This window comes from Puma concolor, chromosome B2, assembly GCF_028749965.1.
Source record: "Puma concolor isolate L17-30 chromosome B2, mPumCon1.1.hap2, whole genome shotgun sequence".
In the NCBI taxonomy this organism is placed as follows: domain Eukaryota; kingdom Metazoa; phylum Chordata; class Mammalia; order Carnivora; family Felidae; genus Puma; species Puma concolor.
In genome coordinates, this window is record NC_141671.1 from 38,809,113 (window position 1) to 38,831,546 (window position 22,434).

At 40.6% G+C, this 22,434-nt stretch overlaps 1 protein-coding gene across 3 annotated transcripts in view; it reads right to left on the reverse strand.

The window, feature by feature from the left end:
- The window catches only part of KIF6 (kinesin family member 6), a 384,724-nt gene that overhangs the window by 190,575 nt on the left and 171,715 nt on the right, over positions 1 to 22,434 (reverse strand). For all 3 annotated transcript variants that reach the window (XM_086706762.1, XM_086706761.1, XM_086706763.1), the window contains 3 exons: positions 15,157 to 15,262; positions 13,919 to 14,057; positions 9,005 to 9,220 (listed from right to left, as the gene is read on the reverse strand). In XM_086706762.1, coding sequence (XP_086562888.1) covers positions 9,005 to 9,220; positions 13,919 to 14,057; positions 15,157 to 15,262 — 461 coding nt within the window. The remainder of the gene's footprint in view (positions 1 to 9,004; positions 9,221 to 13,918; positions 14,058 to 15,156; positions 15,263 to 22,434) is intronic.

Genomic DNA, 22,434 nt, shown 5'->3' on the forward strand with positions numbered 1-22,434 from the left:
CTCCAGTTCCACCCACGTTGCTACAAAGGGCCATATTTCATTCTTTCTCATTGCCACGTAGTACTCCATTGTGTATATAAACCACAATTTCTTTATCCATTCATCAGTTGATGGACATTTAGGCTCTTTCCATAATTTGGCTATTGTTGAGAGTGCTGCTATAAACATTGGGGTACAAGTGCCCCTATGCATCAGTACTCCTGTGTCCCTTGGATAAATTCCTAGCAGTGCTATTGCTGGGTCATAGGGTAGGTCTATTTTTAATTTTTTGAGGAACCTCCACACTGTTTTCCAGAGTGGCTGCACCAATTTACATTCCCACCAACAGCGCAAGAGGGTTCCCGTTTCTCCGCATCCTCTCCAGCATCTATAGTCTCCTGATTTGTTCATTTTGGCCACACTGACTGGCGTGAGGTGATACCTGAGTGTGGTTTATGATTTGTATTTCCCTGATGAGGAGTGACGTTGAGGATCTTTTCATGTGCCTGTTGGCCATCCGGATGTCTTCTTTAGAGAACTGTCTATTCATGCTTTCTGCCCGTTTCTTCACTGGGTTATTTGTTTTTCGGATGTGGAGTTTGGTGAGCTCTTTACAGATTTTGGATACTAGTCCTTTGTCCGATATGTCATTTGCAAATATCTTTTCCCATTCCATTGGTTGCCTTTTAGTTTTGTTGGTTGTTTCCTTTGCTATGCAGAAGCTTTTTATCTTCATAAGGTCCCAGTAGTTCATTTTTGCTTTTAATTCCCTTGCCTTTGGGGATGTGTGAATAGACATTTTTCCAAGGAAGACACACAGAGGGCCAACAGGCACATGAAAAGATGCTTGACATCTTTAATCATTAGGGAAATGCAAATCAAAAGCACAATGAGATATCCCCTTACATTTGTGAGAATAGCTATTAAAAAAAAAGACAAGAAGTAACAAGTGTTGGCAAGAATGTGGAGAAAGGGGACCCCTTGTGCACTGTTGGTGTCAATGTAAATTGGTGTAGCCACTGTGGAAAATAGTATAGAGGTTCCTCAAAAAACTAAAAATAGAACTACCATAGGGCCCAGCAATTCTACTTCCAGGTATTGATCAAAAGAAAAGGAAAACACTAACTTGAAAAGCATCCCCATGTTCATTGCAGCATCATTTACAATGCCAACTTATGGAAATTACCTTGTGTCCATTGATTATGAATGGATAAAGAAAATGTGATACTTTTATAGATACAGATGTAGACACAGATACGTAGACATAGATATAGATATATAGATATAGATATAGATATAGATATAGATACAGATATAGATATAGATACAGATAATATTATTCAGTCATGAAAAAGAATTAAATCTTGCTAGTTGTGATAATATGGATGGGCTTCAAGGGCATTATGCTAAATGACATAATTCAGACAGAGAAAGACAAATACTGTAGGATTGCTCTTATATGTGGGATCTAAAAAAAAAAAAAAAAAAACCATAGATACAGAGAATAGATTGATGGTTACCAGAGGTGGGGGATTGGGGGTGACAAAAATAAAATTTAGGGTTAAAAAGAAGAATGAAGGACTTATTCCTCCAGCTGCTAAGAGTACATTAGCAGCAACTCCTCAGTTATCAACCCTCTTTGGAATTTTCTCAGCTCAAGAAAACTGCCTCATTTAAAGCCATCCCTCTTTCAGGGACAGGCCTGTATCCAACAATCGTCATGAAGGTAGAAAGGCCCTGTTCTGTTGCCTCAACTTGGGACAACTCTGACAGGCCTGCTCAGCTTCAGAGCCCCTTGAGGCCTCTGTCAGGACTGCATCACAGCTCAGTCTCTCCCTCTGCTAAGTCCTGCACCCTTCCTCTCACTTCCACAACTGTTGGTTCCAAGGGCCCTCCCGAATAAACACCTGGCTGAGACTTTGCTTTCCAGGAAACCTAACCTACCCATATACGAGAGAATGAAACCTGAGCTCCAAATAATCAACTGAAAAATTAATTTTGAATGCAAAGTTTAATAAAATGAAAATTAATTACCTGTGTTCTGGCACAATCTTCATATTTGGGATCCTTTATCCTAAAGCCAAAAGAAAGGGTTCCCACGCCCAGAACTATCGCTAACTTTCTGTCACATGTAAGTATATCACTTTGGGCAACTGGTTTTCCGTGATTGTTTGGTTAGCGTCCTCTACCAGACCTGAGTGCTGTGCCTTCTCCCAGCAAGTTTTGAAGGAGATTTGAGGATATCCCTCCTATTAGAAGAATCAATTTCTTGAGCAGACAATATCCCATCTACTTTATGAACATAACAGAATAAAAATATAGCCTTTCACCCTGAACTTCAGGTGAAAAAAATAGCATTATTTCAGAATAAGATTCTTCCTACAACGAGGTAGGGAAATGAGGTTGTTGGCCATAATTTTACCTGTCTTGTCTCCGTGATTCTGGAACAATACCCATTCATGCTGCTGAAAATAAAGACACAAGCAAACAATTCGACATAGGCAAACCTTTTATCCATTCAGGTTCATTCCACCTGGCTGTATCTTCTACCCTGTCCTCCTCACTGTCATCAGCAGTCTTCTGCTTTTGTCATTTTTCACTGAGTACTTGGGTACCAGGGTCATGGTCTTCCTTTACACATCTAACTGAGCAATTTTTAATGTCCACAGGCAATAGGACACTGCCTCTTTGATACCTCTAGTTCTTTGAATCCACCCCATATTCAGAATCTGTGTTCCCCTTCCTGACCATACTGTTTCCTCAAAGAATATGGAATTGGTGATTGACTAGGCTACAGTTTTGGTGGAATCCTCAAGTATCCAGGCCCCTTTGTTCAGCATTCTCATTATGCTAAAAGACAGCTCTAGCTACCTACTTAGCTCCCTGACTAGATTAAAAATTCCTGAGATGCTCATAGATGATAACTTCTAAGATGGATGGATGGATGGATGGATGGATGGATGGATGGATGGATGGATAGGTAGATAGATAGAGGCACATGGGAGCTGATGGGTGTCTGCTGAATCCAACAAATGTCAGAAGTTGAGTCCCATCCAGCGCCACAATGCCTTCCTTTAGAAAACACACTGGCCTCTACTTGTTTGTTCACTTCTTAGGTTTGAAGACCTTAGTGGTGGAATCATAAAGATTATCAGATAAAACAAATGGAAATGGGGGTAAGGCTTGATTTTAAACCTAAAGCAGAGTCTGTTCTCAACTTCTCTCTCTCCCCTTTCTCTTTTTTGAGCATCATTTATTCATTTCATCTAATCTATGGACCCTTCGAATAGGAGGGTTACAAAGATGCATTTCTCAGAGGTAGTGTTCGGAGTAGCCTCAATACTCTGCCCTGCGGAAGTGAGAATGGCCATGGAGCTACAGAGAAGGCAATGATCCATTTACTCACTGTCTCTTTAATTGAATTTATAGGGAAATGCAAGGATGAAAGCATGGTCAGTTCCAAAAGAGAGGCTAAGATGGATCATGAGAGGTTTGAAAAGCAAGAGGTGAACATTTGTGCCTGAGGCTTACTACAAAGCAAGTTGGAGAGGATCTTAGAAAACCTAATCTCTATACTTTTTCTCTGGTTTTATGGGTGAGTTTGCTCTATGGATTTCTCTTTGAGCTCTTCAACTTAATGGATGATTTGGGTATATTAAACCTTTGTAACAGTAGCTTTTGGTCCAGAGAGCAATCCTTTGAGCATGAGTAAAGCAAACTCAAGGAACAGACTCCAGGTTTGAAGCAGCATGCCAGAGAAGCACCGGCTGCCGTGTCCTCCTGTCGATGCCTGTACCTGCATTCTCAGTGCCAGAAGAACTGGGAAAACCAATAAGAGGGAGAAGAACCAGAGTTGTTTATGCCATGGAGAATTGCTGTAGGCTCCCTCTGTTATATCTCTTCATGCTCTTTGCCTCTTTGTTTCCATCACTCCGAACTCAGACTATTCTATTTCCTCAACCATTTACCATGTCTCCAGGCATCTCGTCTTCAAAACACTAAAGATTTTTTCCACAAATGCCTTCCCAGAGCACAACTATCACCATTCCCCCTCTGTTTTGTTGGTTCCCTGCAACCAGATGAAGAAAATTCCCCAGCTTGGTATTCAAGGGTTTTCGTAACATGGGTAAGAAATTAAATGTGAGAAATTAAAACAACATGAAAGCATATAAAGTTAAAAGGGGACGTTCCCATCTATTCCTCTACCCCCTCCCTCTGAAGCAGCCATCCCAACAACTTCCCACTCATTTTTCTAGCCTTGTTTCTTCGGACTTCCTGTACCTCTCCAGGGCCCTAGCTAAACAAGTACCCCTGCCAACTCTACATATTTTTACTTGCTTTCCTGTTCCCAAGCCTTTACTCATAATATTCTTTAAACCTGGAATGTAATAGAATGTTCTTCCCTCCATCTTTATCCAAATTCTACTGATCCTTTGAGACCTAACTTCTGTGTCACTTGTTTTGTAATGCTTTTCCCAATCTATTTGTAAAGGTCCCTGCCGGGGCGCCTGGGTGGCGCAGTCGGTTAAGCGGCCGACTTCAGCCAGGTCACGATCTCGCGGTCCGTGAGTTCGAGCCCCGCGTCGGGCTCTGGGCGGATGGCTCAGAGCCTGGAGCCTGTTTCCGATTCTGTGTCTCCCTCTCTCTGCCCCTCCCCCGTTCATGCTCTGTCTCTCTCTGTCCCAAAAATAAATAAACGTTGAAAAAAAAAATTAAAAAAAAAAAAAAGGTCCCTGCCTTCTCCTTTGACTTCCCATAGTGTTTCTTCTAGCTCCTGCTATAGCACCTGTTATTTTATTCTCTGCTTTTTGGGTGCCAAGCCAGACTCTGCTATTTAAACGTGAGCTCCCAGAGGTAGAGACCATTTCTCAGTTTCCGCTGGTGCCCCCTATAACCTTGGACCTTCTGTGCACATAGTGGGGATTCAATAAATTCTCAGGAGTATGAGAAAAGAGCCTGGAGCCTCCAGGCTGTGGCTCTGGCTTTCAGTTCACCTTTTAAAATGCCGGTGGCATCACCTGTGATGAGTGGGTTCTGTTAGCATCTCAGTTAAAGGATGTGGTGAGTCATCAGGGGCTTTTGGAACACTGGTTCCAGGTGACCCTCTGGAACACACAGTCAGAGCATGAAAAAAATAAACAACAACAAAAACAACAAACCCCCAAAGCCAAACAAGAAAACCAAAGTATCAAACTCCTGCTATTTTAAAGAGAACCATATGACTCTTTTCAAAATGTGGGGCTGAACAATCCCTCTCATTACTTCAATGAAACCAAAACAGACATTTAACTTCCAAAAAAACAAGAAGCCCCAAAGCCCCTAACCTTCCTTCCTCTGCCTTGGCAGGCTGCTTGCACAATGACTGTGTAGGGCTCTCTAGTGAATCATGAGTTTGGTTTCATTTTCTTTTAGCACAAGAAATTTGAAAGAAGCAATTTTCGGCATGAAGTGGGGGTGAAAGGAACAAGGGGGAAGGTCATCAGAGGGGAGACAATGGTCTCCGAGTGGAGGATGTCAAATCTACTTGCCTTCTGCATTAAAAGCAGTCCAAAGGATGGTTAATAGAAATTGACCATACCTACATAGGGCAGAAATACTTCCGAAACCACACACTTATTAATTTTTTGTATTTGGCTTAGTTTACACAAGTTCTTGTATAAAATAATGCAATAATAAAAGCCTAATCAGCTCCTAGGATCTTAAATATTATAATAAACTATCCCATTACCTGTTGCTGTGCAGCATGGATTCATCCACAGCAATTTTCATCCTATCTGTAGTTTTGCCAAAAAAATAAAATCAATCTCCCATCAGTCCCTCTTCCAAATGGTTAGATCATTATCAATCCATTTGTGAACCTACTCCTACTTAAAGTTATTGCTAGAGCTATATCCAATGACAGTTAAAGCAACTCAAAAACTCTTTATTAAACTATAAGGCTTTTCTCCAAAACTCTTTTACCTCATTTGTACTTGGACTTTACAAACAATTTCCATTATTTTTCAGTGATTTTCTATTCAAGTAAACTTAATTCATTCTCCAAACAAAACTAGTCTGTCTTGATAGTAGTATCAAGGGAAGAGAAGGGTTACTGAAAAAGTTGACTATAATTATGAGTTAGGAGAGAGATTATGAGATGCTGTGGGGAAGAAGAATTATGAGAAGGGAGATGGTGTGGGCAAGAGAAAATAGAAACAGAAAAGGTCTGGCACACTGCAAGGGTGGGGCAGTGATATCTGAGGCCATTTCTGCACAGGCATAATGGTGTGTGTCTTTGGAGAAGGCCAGTGAACAGTCCATAAGCATGGAGTTCTAACATTCGTACTGACCATGACCTTCCATGTCAGCAGAGATGCCAAGCTCTGTTCTCTATAACCAACAATGCCAACTGTGGCACGGCCAGGGGGAGCACTGTTCCTTACCTCCATGAAGAGCCTCACAAGCCACCCACAGACCTGGGGGCCATCTTCACCATTACCTGCTACCTCCATTAGTCACCAAGCCCGGCCTACTCTCCCTCCTAAATGCTTCTGATTCCCTCATCTCTCTCTCATTATTTCCATCCTCTGGCCTAGACTACTATACCATAATGGCCTTCTAATTAGTCATGCAATCTGTTCTGCACAGGATACTCAATCTGTCTTCCTAGCTTTTCAACTCCTTACATCCCAACCATCCTGACCTTTTCACTTTCCAAAATGCTCCTTTCCACCACAAAGGCCCTAAAAGCTATTTAAATAATTCCTTTTGCCTGCGATATTCCTTCCAGCCACACTCCCACCCAATGCCCCCTGTTGGATCTTTCTGATCTTAACTTGAGGCAGGGTTCCCTGGTATGTGCGCCATCAGTAATACAGAGGTGCACTTCTGTAATTGTTCAAAGCTCTCCTCTCTGTCAGTTTCTAAGTGCTCTGAGATCAGAGGTTGGGTTTGTCCTTGTATGTTCTTGTATAATACGGGGCTAAAACAAGAACCTATAGAATAAGGATTAGATGAGTTAATTCAAGCAGACAACTGTGAAGAGTACCTAACATATATATAGGGCTGTGTAAGCTACAGTCATAATAGTAATAATTGTCACAGTACCTAGAACAAAGTGTGTAGCCAATAAATATATATTGAATGCATAAAGGAATGAATAAATTGATGGATGAACTAATGAAGTCACCAATGCAGAGGTCCTCCTTTTTTTTGAACCAGCTGTTACCAATAGCAGAGTATAGGAATGCTGTATGGAAAACATCCACAGAGAGGAATAACTGCTTTCTTTGCCTCCTGCCATTTACCATGATAAATGGTAAAAATAGCATTTTTGATTTCCTTTGATTTTTAATTTATTCTGCTATGTTGTTAAATAAATACTCAAAGCAAGGAGATTTAGAATTAAGAGACAAAGGGATATAATATCACAAAGTGTATTTCCAGGCTTCTTGATCTTGTCTTTATTAAATAAAATGTGTCCTTAATGAGTGCCATACTCTCATTATTAACAAACTAAATCCTTTAGAAAACCATGCATATCAGGTCGCCCATCCCAACAAACATTTATACAGAGATTTTCTTGTTTGTTTTTTTTTTTTATGATTTTTTTTTAATGTTTATTTTTTGAGAGAGAGACAGAGAGACAGCACAAGCAGGGTATGGGCAGAGAGAGAGGGGGACACAGAATCCGAAATACACTCCAGGCTCTGAGCTGTCAGCACAGAGCCCAACGGGGGGCTCGAACTCACAAACTGTGAGATCATGACCTGAGCCGAAGTCATATGCTTGACTGACTGAGCCACCCAGGCACTCCTATAGAGAGATTTTCAAACTATATTGCCAAAAGGGGAAGCTTTTCACCCCTTTGTTCTGGTATGTTCCATGTTTCAGATTTCTCAATGTTTTCAAGAGAAAGACATCAATCACATAACGGTACATTGCACTCTGCTGGTCTAATAGAAAGAGAAAATAGCACAAACCAGCCTGGGCCTCTAGCATGGTTCTGTAGTTGTAGAATTGACATACCAATCATGGGCACCTGGGTGGCTCAGTCGGTTAAGTGTCTGACTTCGGTTGAGGTCATGATCTCATGGTTTGTGGGTTTGAGCCTCGCATCGGACTCTGTGCTGACAGCTTGGACCTGGAGCCTGCTTCGGATTCTGTGTCTCCCTCTGCCCGTGCCCCACCGTCCACCCCCACCACTTGTGCTCTGTCTCTCTCTCTCAAAAATAAATAAACATTAAAAAATATTTTTAAAGAAAGCCTGACATACCAATCAAAAGCTACAAGTTGGGAGAAGTGCTTCCTTGTCAATCCAACTGTGTGAAATCCTATCTGACAAAGTTTTGTTTGTTTATTGTCCATTAAGTCAGACTGTAATAATATTGTTAAATTATTTTGCTACAAAGAGCTTATTCAGATTTAGAAACAAACACTGTGTCATCACATTGGCAATGAAACATCTGTCCTTATTCTTTCCCTCCCGTGGAGGAAAGGTTGTGTTCCTTTCTCTAATGTTAACTTTACTCCTGTTGCCTTGGACCCATCTATTTCTGCCTCTGAACTCTTTGATAATTCATACTTCGTATTTTAAGTTCAGTCATCAATTTTGGAAATTAGTATTTAATTTAAGAGTTGTAATAGTTATAAAAAATAATTCTAACAAATAAGTTGTCATTTCTTCATCTTTGCATATTTAAAACTAAAAAATGGTATGCTGAATTCCATTATGGAGAATGAGGAATGCCAGGATTGTTTTTTGTTTTTTTTTTTTCCTTTTGAGGATAAACTTAACCTGGGAATTTTTGTTATTGCTGCTGAAGCTGCTGCTGGTACAACTTTAAAATCTCGAGAAATATTAGTGATAATAACAGCAATTGAATTACAATGATGAAGAACAGCATGATAAAATTATAACCGTTTCCATGTTTATTTATTTTTTCTATAGACATATAATTTATGATAGCCTATGTTTTCTCATTTAAGCCTAGGTTCTCTGTATTTAACATAATATAATTTATATTTATAAATAAATATAACTGACCTGTTTTTCTGTGGAGCAAACTGGATCTGTACCCAAAAGTGTTGACGTCCTGGACCTGTGTGGGAGCTGAGGATGGCAAAGTCCTCAGCCCTTCTGGGTTCCCAGGTGGAAAAGGTGAACTCTGTGAGTGTCCACATTCACTTCTATCCATGCCAGATGAGTGGAGAGCATCCTGAGCTTTCTTCTTTTCCTTCTTTAGCATATTGACCAGAATATCTGAAACTTGATTAAGGATTTAGTGACTCATGCTAAGTTGCAATGATCAAAACACTGTTTCTGGGACACCCGGGTGGCTCAGTCGGTTAAGCATCCGACTTTGGCTCAGGTCGTGATCTCACCACTTGTGGATCTGAACCCTATGTAGGGGTTCTGTGCTGACAACTCAGAGCCTGGAAACTGCTTCGGATTTTGTGTCTCCCTCTCTTTCTGCCCCTCCCCCTCTCACCCTCTGTCTCTTTCTCTCTCTCTCTCTCAAATATAAATAAACACTAAAAGAAACCACTAATGTCTCAATTGAGGTTAATATTACAAATAATATTTGCTATTTTTCACATGGTAAAGAGACCACTAAAGGAAGACTTCAACTTCCTGAAGTCATTTATCCAGTTACAGACAGTTTAGGAAGCTAGTCAATATGGCATCATTATATGAAAAATTAGCAATCCCAAGGTGTTTAAAATATAAAGACTTAAAATTTTTATGAAAGGGTTTATAAGAAATGAACACTTAGTAGGAGCAGGCAGTGGAGCTATGCATGTATCTGTGAGTAAGTAAGACCTGAATCCAGGAAACTGCTCAGGAGGCAGCAGGAGCAGAGAGGGAGAACACCAGAGTCCGCCCAGCTGGCAGACCAGCCAAATCAGTTCTGGTGGCCAGAGCACCCCCACATTCAACATGTCTGCATAGCATAGATTCAAATGGGACTTGAAGTCACTTAAAAAAAATCCCTAAATCTTGGTCCCAAATGCAACTGAAAAGAGATGAATTCTTATTACAGATACATTACTTTAAAATGCCCCTCTTGCAGGCCATTTCAATATACTAGGTGCACTGATGATAACATCACTGCATTCCACCCCACTTTGCTGTTCTTTCGGGCTCAGGATGCTGAGAACTCTGAAGAATCTCGGCCACCACTTGAGAACCTCAGAACTCCGCCATCCCCAGAGATGGCTTCACTAAAATAGGAGTGAGGAAATATGGATGTGGTGGGGAGAGAAGACTGCTGCTCAGACGCGTGCTCAGACTCCATTTTCCTCCTCAGCTTTGACTCCAACTTCTTGGGAGATTTCTGGAAGTGCAATCACTTTTTCTCTCACAGTCCCTGATATGGCTTCTTCTTTGCCTCAAAAAACCATGTCCTTACCAGAGGTGGTATCTGGGCCTTGTCCTAGCAGAGAAGAACAGGGATCTGCCCACATCTTCCACTCCTTCTCATATGGAATTGATTACCAAGAGCATCAGGGGCTTCCACTGGTTCACACGCTGCAGTGGCAACATCCAGTCACTCACTCATTCAATGGTATTCAGTGGAGTTGTACTATGTGCCAAGCACTGTTCTAGGCACAGGGATGGAACAATGAAAGGGTATATTGGCTTCTTGCTCTCACAAAGCAGATGTCCTACTGGGGAAAGACAGATTTCATGCACATGAACCAAACATTAGAGAATGAAAGGGCTGGATAACTAATTTTAAAAAGGTCAAGAGGGCTGCCAGGTGGCTCAGTTGGTTAAGCGACCAACTCTTGATTTCAGCTCAGGTCACGACCTCATGGTTTGTGGGATGGAGCCCCTGCATTGGGCTCTGGGTTGACAGTGTGCAGCCTACTTGGGATTCTCTCTCCCTCTCTCTCTGCCCCTCCTCCACTCGTGCTTGCTCTCTCTCTCTCTCAAAATAAATAAACATTAAAAAAAATAACAGGTCAAGAATGACTGAGTGGCTACTCTACACTGGGTGCTCACAAAGGACTTCTCTAATGACATTTAGGCTGAGATCTGAATGACAGGAAGCAGTGGCTGGAGGAAGAGTATCTCAGCAGAGTTACTGGCTAGTGCTAAACCCTAAGGAGAAGGGCCTTGGCAGTTTTACCACCCAATGGACATTTGGCCGTGTCTGGAAGCAATGTTGGTTGTCATACTGCAGTGGGGGGCAGGTGCTGTTTCCGAAGTCTAGTGGGTAGAGGCCAGAGAGGCTTCTAAACATTCTACGATGCACAGAGCAGCCCCCACAACAGGGAATTTATACAGCCCAAAGTGTCCATAGTGCCAAGGACGGGAAACTTGGTGTTAGAACAACAAGAAGGACACTATGACCAAAGCCTAACATATTTGGGATAGAGACATAGTACGTGAAATCAGGGGCTTGGCAGACACACAATCACATAGGGCCCTGTGATCCAGAGTAAGGAGTTGAGGTTCATTCTAAGTATAGCAGGCAGAATTTAAGCAGAGACAGACAGTGTTCTGAGGTACATTTCATAAAGATCAGAGTACGGATTTATCTTCTTGGCTGCCTTCCTTCTTCCCCACCTTTCCTTTGTCTTCTTCCCCTGCCCATTCCGTTGAACTTGGGCCTTCGTTGTGCGAGGTACTAAATGACATGCTGTTTGTTACATGTTTAGTGAAGGGCAGTCTGAACTTTATTCATACTGATAATGTCACTGAAATGACACCATTTTCTCTCCCTTTCCAAGAAGAATGTTCAGTGTCATTCACTGTCATTTTGGTTGCATTACTGTCTTTTGCTGAGCTCAAGTATTACCACCTGTTTTTCCTACAGATCAGGTCTTTCTCATTCCTCCTGTCAGTCTTCACCTTGGTGGTTCTACAGACAGGATACGAAAATATCCTCCAACCTGGCTATGAGAAGCTTTGAAATTTCAGCAGCCTTTCTTGGTCATTAGCCGTTTGATAAGTATAAGCTTTGTGATGAGTAAATCTGAGCTGCTGTTTTTCCTTCTGAGTTTGCCCATCATGTACAGAGTCCCACCTCCCACCATGTAACACCACAGTGCTCAAAGCACCTGCTAGTCACTCACCTTACTGGCTTTGGCCACCACTTTGAGGTTGGCAGGGCAGGCTTCACGTTCCTACTACTGAGGGGTAGGAAAGAGTTTTGCTGAATAGCTGTAGAGCGAATGCATGAAGAGCGAGGATGTCAATCCAGGTGTGAACTTCAGGTTCAGCGATCTTTTCACTATGGCTCCTACACACCAACACTTTGAATATGAGTCTCACAAGGAGGAGACCCTGCTCAGGTTGTTCTTGGTCAACAAAGACGAAGGGCAGCCCCACACAAGCAGTGGTACCTGGATTTGGCAGTCAGTCAGGGAGATGAGGTAAGTCTCTCTGTCACTCTCTTGTCTAAGTAAACATACATGTGTAAGCCCAGACTGTTCCCTGGCTGTCCTATCTCACCTCACCCCTCCTATGGGCACACACATTCAGAAGCCCAGAGGGGGATTAAGAATTGGTCGGAGTGTTTAGCAGGAGCAGATCCTAAAGACAACCAAAGCTAGGAAAAGAAGCAGAGCTCAGACTGGGACTGGGGCTGAGGCTGAGTCCTGGGCTGGGAGCATCCCTGGAGATGGACAGGGTAAGAAGGAAGAAAAGGAATGCAGGGTGAGACTGTGGGCAGCGCTCACAGACAAGGCCTCGTGTAGCAGAGTAATACATGGCTGACCTTAACTGCTGCTGGCTGACTGATAAAGGAGCTAAAACTCACTTGGATCAGGCATACAGGGTCTGCTAATACTTGGCTCAAAGTAGAGACTGAGGTCAATCAGGCAGTGTGCCTACCTTGTATGTGGTCTGCTTTTACCTCTTTATTAGTGGATGTCCTTCATGTATGTTCTTTTCACGCATTTTTCACATTGACTGAAGCTAAAAGACCTGTTGGTGCTTTTTAAAAATGAACAAACAGCCCCTCCCCCATTCATGCTCTGTCTCTCTCTGTCCCAAAAATAAATAAACGTTGAAAAAAAAAATTATAAAAAAAATTAAAAAAAATTAAAAATAAAAAATAAAAACGAACAAACAAAAACACCTGTCTGTAAGAACTGACCAAAATAACTTCTTATGCATGTTTCAAGTCTGCAAATGTACCGACAATGTCAAATCTTGTACGAGAAGCTTGAAAGATAAGACAAGAAACAATACCAAAGAAATGCTGCGGAGACCTGAGGTTTAACCCACCCAACAGGGGCTCTTCAGAGGTAACCATCCACCCAGTCCCACTGTAGGCAGCTCCCTGCTCTCAGACCCCAAACACACTGCCTCCTAGAGCCAAAAAGGTTTCTATCTTGAACACTCTTCACTCACTTCCAAATTTGGGAACATCTGTAAGTAGAACCTGAAGCAGTAGATCTGGCTTTTAAATAAAAAGTTACATTTAAATCAATCTCTGCTCTTCATAAGCTAAATACCATTTGTCAGTTTTCAGCCACCATTTGAGTTTCGCCCACACACCAGCCACAAATTCTGGGCCATGGTGAGGCTGTGGTCAGCCCAGCGTCCGGTCAGTTAGCTAAAGATAACCCGCTAACTTTTTGGCTCAGAACTGTAACAGAAAGAACACAGCAGAATAGTCCAAAAATATATATTTTCTACAAAATTTAATGTTAAGAGATGGTGTGAAAAAGACCACACTTTTCAATAAACTGAAATATTCCCCCATAATGTAAATGTATCTGGCTAAAAACAAAGTAATTTTTTTTTTCTTTTATAATGACTGTGTTTTTCACTAGCCACTACATTTTGTTTGTGGAAGGGACCTCTTCTAAATGAAAAGAAGCAGTGTGAACCGGAAGCAGGGCGGGGACCTAGGTGATGTGGCCAAGGGAAGACATGGAATTGTGCTCACTTCCTCTTTTAAGCCAGTAGAGGGTAAGTTCCTAATCACTTCAGAAAGGATACTGATTTCATTATCCCTCTGCTGTAGAAGGTCTCGTAGCTTTTTATATTCTTCCTCTTTTAATGGTTCTTGGCAGTCTTGATCTTTGATTTGCGAAGAGACTGTGCTTTTTCCATGGATCTTCTTGTCATTCAATAGTTTCTGTAAGACGAAATAAGAGCTTAGAGTCCGTATCTCTTTTCTTTTTTTTTTTTTTAAACTTTTATTCAGTTTTGAGACACAGAGAGAGACAGAGCGTGAGTGGGAAAGGGGCAGAAAGAGAGGGAGACACAGAATCTGAAGCAGGCTCCAGGCTCTGAGCTGCCAGCACAGAGCCTGACATGGGGACCAAACCCATACAGTGAGGTCATGACCTGAGCCAAAGTTGGCAGCTCAAATGACTGAGCCCCCCAGGCATCCTGTCTTTTCCAAATTTCTTAGTTTCTTGGACTCTTTTCCCCTTTGACAATTCTTTGCACAAATCAGGCATGAATGTCCTTTCTTGCCTCCTTGTCTCTGCCAACGCAGCTGCCTTAGCTCCATGTGTCTTCTCCTTCTCCCTGCCTCTCTCCCTTCCCCCTCATCTTCTCTGCTACCATCTCTCTCCTTCCCTAAACTTGGAAATTCTTACTCAAACATTATCTCCTCTTGAACTTCTTTCTCCTTCTCCTTAACCCCATACCATTTGATTTACACTTTAAACAATAGCACTTATGATGTGTTATAATTATTCTTTCCATAGATGTCCTCTTCGTGACCTTTCTTATTCAATTTTGCTTTCCCGGGGCTTGGCCCATAGAAGACTCACAACAAATGCTTATCATCATAGTGAAGAATGCCAAATCACAAGTGAGGTAGAAATAAAGGTTAATGATATTCCCACTGTGTCATCATGAAAGGGTAAAACATAAGGCAGAGAAAAACTGACGGTTTATATGGATAAATCTAATCTGCTGGGGAAAATGCAGGACACAACTTTCTTGATGTATCTTGAAAAGAAATGGTTCTCGAACATGGAATTATTCTGTGTACAAGGTAGAGATTCCTGGAAAAATAACTACAAGTTATTCACTGGCAGGCAAGATATGACCTCTGAAGAAGTTCAATAAGCCCAGCTTTGTTTGAAGATCATGCCATTCAGGACATGAGAAGCTGGATCTTACTCTCTTACAGGGTTGTAAGAGTTGGTCAACTAGCAAACTGTATTGCAGTTTCAACATGGCAGACAATGGCTTCTACTAGAGGAAATGTTTAAATTTACCTTTAAATAATGGAAACAGTGATGAATTTTACGCATATCAGTGCCAACCTCTAGTCTACTCTCCGGATCTTGGTCTTCCAAAAAGGAGGTTATTAGTTTTTCCAGCCTAAAAATACATAATGTATGAGAAGCAACTATGAGCTAGGAACTTTAGAAATTTTAATGGTATTACTTGGTTGGTTAACATTTGAAGTACAGGATACTGTTCCCATTTCTTTATGAAAATATAGTTATCTGATTTAACTATAAAATTTAAGGGGAAAGAAACATATTGACAAAGTGAAATCTGAAATGATGCAACTATTTGACTAATTTCCAATAAGTTTTCATACACGGCTTTCAATTTGAGTCATTTGATTTCTACAAAACATGCCCTCTGGCCAAGCTGAATTTCCATGCCTCTATGCCTAGCTACCACATTGCCAGAGAAAGTAATACAAAAGTTTTCTTTTTATTAGTTTCATTAAAGATTAATGCACTCCACCTCAGCTGGGACCTCAGTGATGCTCCACAACCCTGTTAACCCTCCCTGGTTGACTTACTTTTTTAAAAAGCTTTTATTTAAATTCAAGTTAATTAACCTACAGTGTAATACTAGCAACAGGTGTACAATGTAGTGATTCCTTACTTCCATATACCACCCGGTGCTTAAAAAAATGGGCAGAAGACATGAATAGACATTTTTCCAAAGAAGACATACAGATGGCCAACAGACACACGAAAACATGCTCACCATCACTGATCATCAGGAAAATACAAATCAAAACTACAGTGAGATATTATCTCACAACCATCAGAATGGCTAAAATCCACAACACAAGAAACAACAGATGTTGGCAAGGATGCAATGAAAGAGGAACCCTCTTGCACTGTTGGTGAGAACGCAAACTGGCACAGCCACTCTGGAAAACAATATGGAGGTTCCTCAAAAAGTTAAAAATAGAACTACCCTACAATCCAGCAATTGCCCTACAAGGTATTTACCTAAAAGTTCTAATCCCTGGTTGACATATACTCTTCACAGAGGCTGTTCCAAGACTTACCACAGCCCTCAAGCCTACCAAGACTCTCATTCTGTCAATACTGTAGCTTCCCGCTCGACAGAGAAAGTCAGAGCTGTTCTGAGGACTCCTCCGATTTGCTCTTCCGTCACCTCAGAGCATCTCTTCCTCACTACTCAGGCCCTCTTCTTTTACATATTTTGTGTAATATCTTTCCTTCTCCTGGCAGTTCTTGCCCCCTGGGCTCCCTTAAGGCTTCTCCCTGGGTTACCTCCTATTAATCACCTCCTTTCTCTTACCTCATTATCACCTCTCCATACTCTTTCCCCTCTGCTTATAATGATGGTCAGATTTTTTCCTATTCTAAGATGAAACAAAATAGAAAACAAAACACCTGTCCTTGGCGGGACCATCCAACCACTCTATTCTGAAGTCCTAGTTCAGTTTATGCATTTGTGTGCTTACTACAGTCTCCATTGTACTCCAGAGCCAGTGTAGCGCCTTAGCTCCCCAGTAGTTTATAAGCTCCACGAAGCAGTGCTTGGCTCTCATTCATCCTTGTGCTCCCCTCCCCGACCCGTATCTAGAGCGTGCACACTTGAAGTTCTCAGTACAAATGTGTTCATTAGTTAACGGATTCATTTCCAGGGAAATTATTCTCCTCTGTGTTGGGATGGAATGCTTTATAAGGAAGGTATAAGGACGGCAATCAGTATCTAAGATGCTAAGTATCATAATAGAGCAGCAGCATAGCTTTCTCACATTATTATGAAAACATTTGCATACTATCGGCATCTTTTTTTTTTTTTTTTTTTTTACCTGTATACATTTCCCTTCTGCTGTTAGTATCAGCCCACTCAAACTAGATGTAATGATTTCCATCCACAGCAGCTTTGGATTTCATTTTTATTTCTTCCTATAATCTGTGACATGTGACAGCTGATATTTACAGGTGTGAGACAATTTATATTATAATTTTTTTATGGAGTTTCTTCAGGTGGAGGAATACTTGTCATTTGCACTATTTGCTGATTGACATGTTTCTTTGTAGAACAGAGCTTCAAACCACCAGACACACAAAGAGATTCATTTCTGATACAAAGATTTTTTATGGCTTTTTATATAAAATATTATAAAAATACATGTTTATGAGAACAATTTCAAACAATGCAGATATGAATAAAGCAAATGTGTCTCTCTGGTTTCCTCTCCCCAACACCCTGCCATCATTTTCACCTTCTTTATTCACTCTCAATACCTTGGGAAATCTACTGCTAATAGTTGAAATATGTTCATCTAGCTCTTAACCAAGGCGTCTACCTATACCCATGTGTTTACAGATTTTATGTTGCTTTTTACAACACAGAGATCACATTCTGAATAGTATGCACCATGATTTTTCTAAACAATTTATCACAGATAATCTTCCATTTCACTTCATTTTTGTCCTCATTTCATAACATTTTAATGCATTAATATATTTCATTATTATATACTTCATTTTAATAGTTACATAGTATTCCATAGCATGGGTGTGCTGATCCTCTCATGATGAACACTCATTTGACATATTCATAGTTGCTACTTTCCTCTGTAACCTATGAGGAGGACTGGATCTACAATTCCCACCCAACCAGGCTTCAAATGTTTACCTACTTGTATTTTCCCTGAACCCGTTTCTCAGAAATTCTGGAGCTCTTAAAAATCCCTATTAGTTCTAGGACATACCCACTCTTTAGAGTAAAAAAAAAAAACATTTGTGATTTTCAGTATATATACAATGTTCAACAGATACTCTCAGGTTAGAAGCAATGATTAATCTATTCTTCCTTTTGGCTTTTTCTTTAGAATACAATTTCTTCTCTATAGTTTGTTCAGAAAGCATATATTCTAGGAAACATCCCATGAAGGAGGGCCAAAGTGGAATCCTAGTCCACAAGAAAGCACTGTAAGAAATAAGCCTGCTGATTAGCTGAGTGACCACACACAGATCATTCAATCCCGCTAGGCTTTGGCTACTCCATCAAGACTCTTGTCCTGAACAGTAATAGTATAGGCTTACAAGGAGGACTAGGAACTTCCGCCTAAATGAAAGAACTGGGTTGCTCTACCCTTTCTAGTACAAAACTAAATCTGGTACAAAACTAAGAATGAAGATCAGGCCTTTTGATATGCAAGTTTTTTTTCTCAGTGCTTCAGACCATAGAGCCTCTTTTGATAAGAAAAATGCCTGGGCTTTCCTTCATACCTTTGATTTGTTGTAGAATTTATTTCCTTAACAACCAAGGACTTGGTCTAACAATTAAAATGCAGAAAAATGCCTAATTCAAATGTTCCTAATGTACTCCTCTAGTAGTTAAGAGTGAACGATTGACCCCAAATTCCCTGCATTTTCCTATCTCCCAAAATAGTTCCCAAGTTCATACCTAGTCACTGCCCCTGCTGAGGGCTCTCCCAGATGCCAGAACACTGCTGGATAGTGAAGAACTGTTTGCAGAAAAGGCTCTTTAGGGAGGTCAAATGATTATAATAAAGTCCGTTCTTTAGGAAAAACCCAAGTAAACCAAAAACTACTTTTTCTCTGCTTTCACTACAAGAAAGAATCCTAGGGGAGAAGTAAAAGTAAATGTATGCCATTCAGTTCTCATCCATATGGACAGGAAAGATCATAGATAATCTACCTGTGTTGGAAGACATAACCTGGCTAATGGCAGGTGACTGACAGGTGTCTGGTGACTATGCGAGATGCCTCTGACACCTGTAGCCTAGTCCAGCGACTTGACTGTACTAAACATTCAGTATCTGAACACATAACAAGAACTGACCATATTTCCTATGTGATTTACCTCCTTGAGACCACTTCATTCCTCTCTTTCTGTTGCCAGTATTTCTTGCCAAAAAATGAAGTTTGTCTGCAGCCACATTTTGGTGGGAATTTAGGTTTAATAGTGTGAATAAAAAGGCAGAGCAAGTTAATTATCATTAAAAGTAGCTAATATTACTAGAGCAAGTACTAAATGCTAGATACTATTCTGTACCTTTTAAATACACCATTTCCTTAATCTTCACAACAACTAGGTGAGAAAAGTACTATTATCATCCCCTTACCTTAGGTGAGGAAACTAAGGTACAAAGGGGTTGAATATCTTGACCAAGGTCACACAGCTAGCAAATGGCAGAGCTGGCATTCAAACTCAGGCAGGCTGACGTCAGAATCCGAGGTTTTAATCCCTATAGTTACCATACTATCGCAAAATTACTAACTTCATTTAAATACCATGCTGGGTAATGTATATCTAAAGGGAAATAACATACTTATGAGAATTCTTTGAGGAGGTAAATAGTTGAATAGATAAGCAAGAAATAACTGAGCAGCAGTTGCTTAGATCTTAACAAAGCCACTGACCAGCTTGGTTAATAAAAACAAGAGAAGTTGAGAAAGAATCAGAATGCCCCACATTAGCATATTAATTAAATTATTGCACCATTATGTACATAGTTAAGCAACTATTTAAAAAATGGTGAAAATGTGTATTTATTGACATTAAAAATATTTATGCTATATTATGATAGGTAAACAATGAATCCCTTTACAGTACACTATAACACACCCAAAAAGACAGAAGATAAGAAATAAAAAAAGGGAAGGAAGGAAGGAGGGTAGGAAGGAAAGAAGGGAGGGAGAGAGAGAAAGAAAGAGAGAAAGAGAAAAAGGAAAGAAGGAAGGAAGGAAGGAAGACAGAAAGAACAAAAGAAAGAAAAGGAAAGAAAGAGCAGCAATCCTGAGACTTCTGTCCAGTTGCCTTTGGCTCAAGAACATTTATTATCTCACTGTGAAAAGAGACCAGTGATCCAAACTAAACTTGCTCTTCTGAAACATTCTTATGATTATGTTACATTTAACTGTTTATTAAATTAAAATCATTTATACATTGAGGTGATTATGATGTTCTCATTATTCTGAATTAATCTTTGTTAAAAAAAATTCTATGAACATGTTCCCGTCAGTATTAGCTTCTAAACATGGGTTAGAAACCCTATGTCTATTGTACTCGTTGTGAGAAACCTGGGAGAAAAGAGGAATGGGCATTCCTAAGAGCATACCTAACCTGGGGTCCTCAACCACAGGAATGACTAAAGGAGTTATGTCCCAGGGTGGGGGGTGGGGCAAGGGAGCATGCCTTCATAATTGAGGGACAAAGATAACAGAACTGTCCTACAGCACAATTTTATTCCAGGGAATTTACAAAAACAAGGCTAGGGATTCCAAAGCAATGGGACCTTGTCCTCTGATATTGAGATGGAAAGAACAAGGCAATAAATATCCCTATTGGTGGGTCAGGGCTATTTTGTGGTAGAACCATGGAAATGCCTAGTATCGCTGAGCTGACGGCTCTTAGGTCATCTGGCTTCTCATGGGTTCTGAGGCAGGAGTAGGCAGCTTATTCCAAACCACTAGGGAGGCGTTCTGATATAAAAACCTAACTGATATTAATTATACCCCAAAGCATCAAAACCTGCCTGACCTCTACCAATCATTTTGCCACTAAAGATGGCTCCATCAAGGATGGGTTGTTTCTTGGGGTGCCTGGGTGGCTCAGTCGGTTAAATATCTGACATTTGGTTCAGGTCATAATCTCACGGTTCATGGGTTTGAGCCCTGTGTCAGGCTCTGTGCACACAGCTCAGAGCCTGGAGCCTGCTTCAGATTCTGTGTCTCCATCTCTCTCTGCCCCTCTCCTGTTCACGCTCTGTCTCTCTGTCTCTCTGTCTCTCTCTCTCTCTTGCTCGCTCTCAAAAAAAAAAAAATTAAATAATTTTTTTTTTTTTTTTTAAGATGGGCTGTTTCTTGATGGGCTTAAGTAGTGTGGATGCTGACAAACTATGGTTACATAATAACATGAGCAACGATCTCAGAAAGAACTGGAAAATAGTGATAAAGATCTAAGAAGAAACTTGATTATTCTTAACTTCTAGGAACATGAAAACCAAATAGGCGGGATGGGAGAATAGTTACACAGTTTAAAAAATTGACCATGGTAGATAAGAAATGCAGCTGAACTGTTAGCTTGAAGGATCTCAAATTTTAACTAATTCATCAACCTCTGTTGGTCACAAATTTCTCATTTGGGAAACGTGTGAAATAATATCATCTCTAAACTCTTTATGCTCTATGAAATAAGATATTGCAAGGAAAAAACAGAGGATATTTATTGTCTTATTTATTGACCATCAATGCCTTGAGATTCAAAGTGTGAACAGTAAGTCAACTTAAAGGCATCACCTGGGAACCTCTTGGAAATGCAGAGTCACAGGCCCCATCCGAGACCTACTGAACAAGAACTCAGGCCCCATACCAGACCTGCTGAATCTACACTTCAGCAACATTCCTGGGTCATCTAAATGCACATTAATATTTAAGAGGCATTACTAATGAGGCAATCTATTGTTGAACGTTTTTTTAAAAAATTTTTTAATTTTTTTCTTTAATTTTATGTTCAAGAGAGAGAGAGAAAGAGAGAGAGAGCATGCAAGCAGGGGAGGGGCAGAGAGATGGAGACAGAATCTGAAGCAGTCTCCCGGCTCTGAGCTGTCAGTACAGAGCTCGATGCGGGGTTTGAACTCACGAGCAGTGAGATTGTGACCTGAGCTGAAGTCGGGTGCTTAACCGACTGAGCCACCCAGGCATCCCATCTATTGTTGAATGTTGAGTCAGGAATATATACGTGTCTTTTCAGCCCTGGAAACCAAACAATGACTTGCAATGTTAAAGAGTAACATCCCTTGATGGTCAACTATGTCCTGGCCACTGTGTGTGTGTTTTTTTTATTTAATTGGAAAAAGAATTAGAGAGAATCTCATAGTCTGGTTCTCTTCATAACTGCCTTTCTCCAATTATTTTATTACTACTTTTATTGAAAATCCATTACACGTCAGAAACTCACATATGCCTTTTGTTATTGATCTGTACCATAAACCTATAAATTATTTTCCCTCCTCCATAGATGAGGACAGGAGAGCTCAGAAGTCAAGTAACTCGCATCCTGTTACAAATTTAGAAAATAGGATTTAAAAACAGGTCTTCTGAATCAGAAATATCCACTCTTTCTGCACATATCACAAAGCCTCTCAATCAATTCAGCAAAATACCTTGCACTTGCCATAATCCCTGTTATACTAAGTTTGTACTGGCCATTCAAACTTTTTTGTAGATTTTTTTTATTTTTTAATAAATAAAGATGCAAACCACAAGCTCAACTTTGTGTCTGGCAACTCA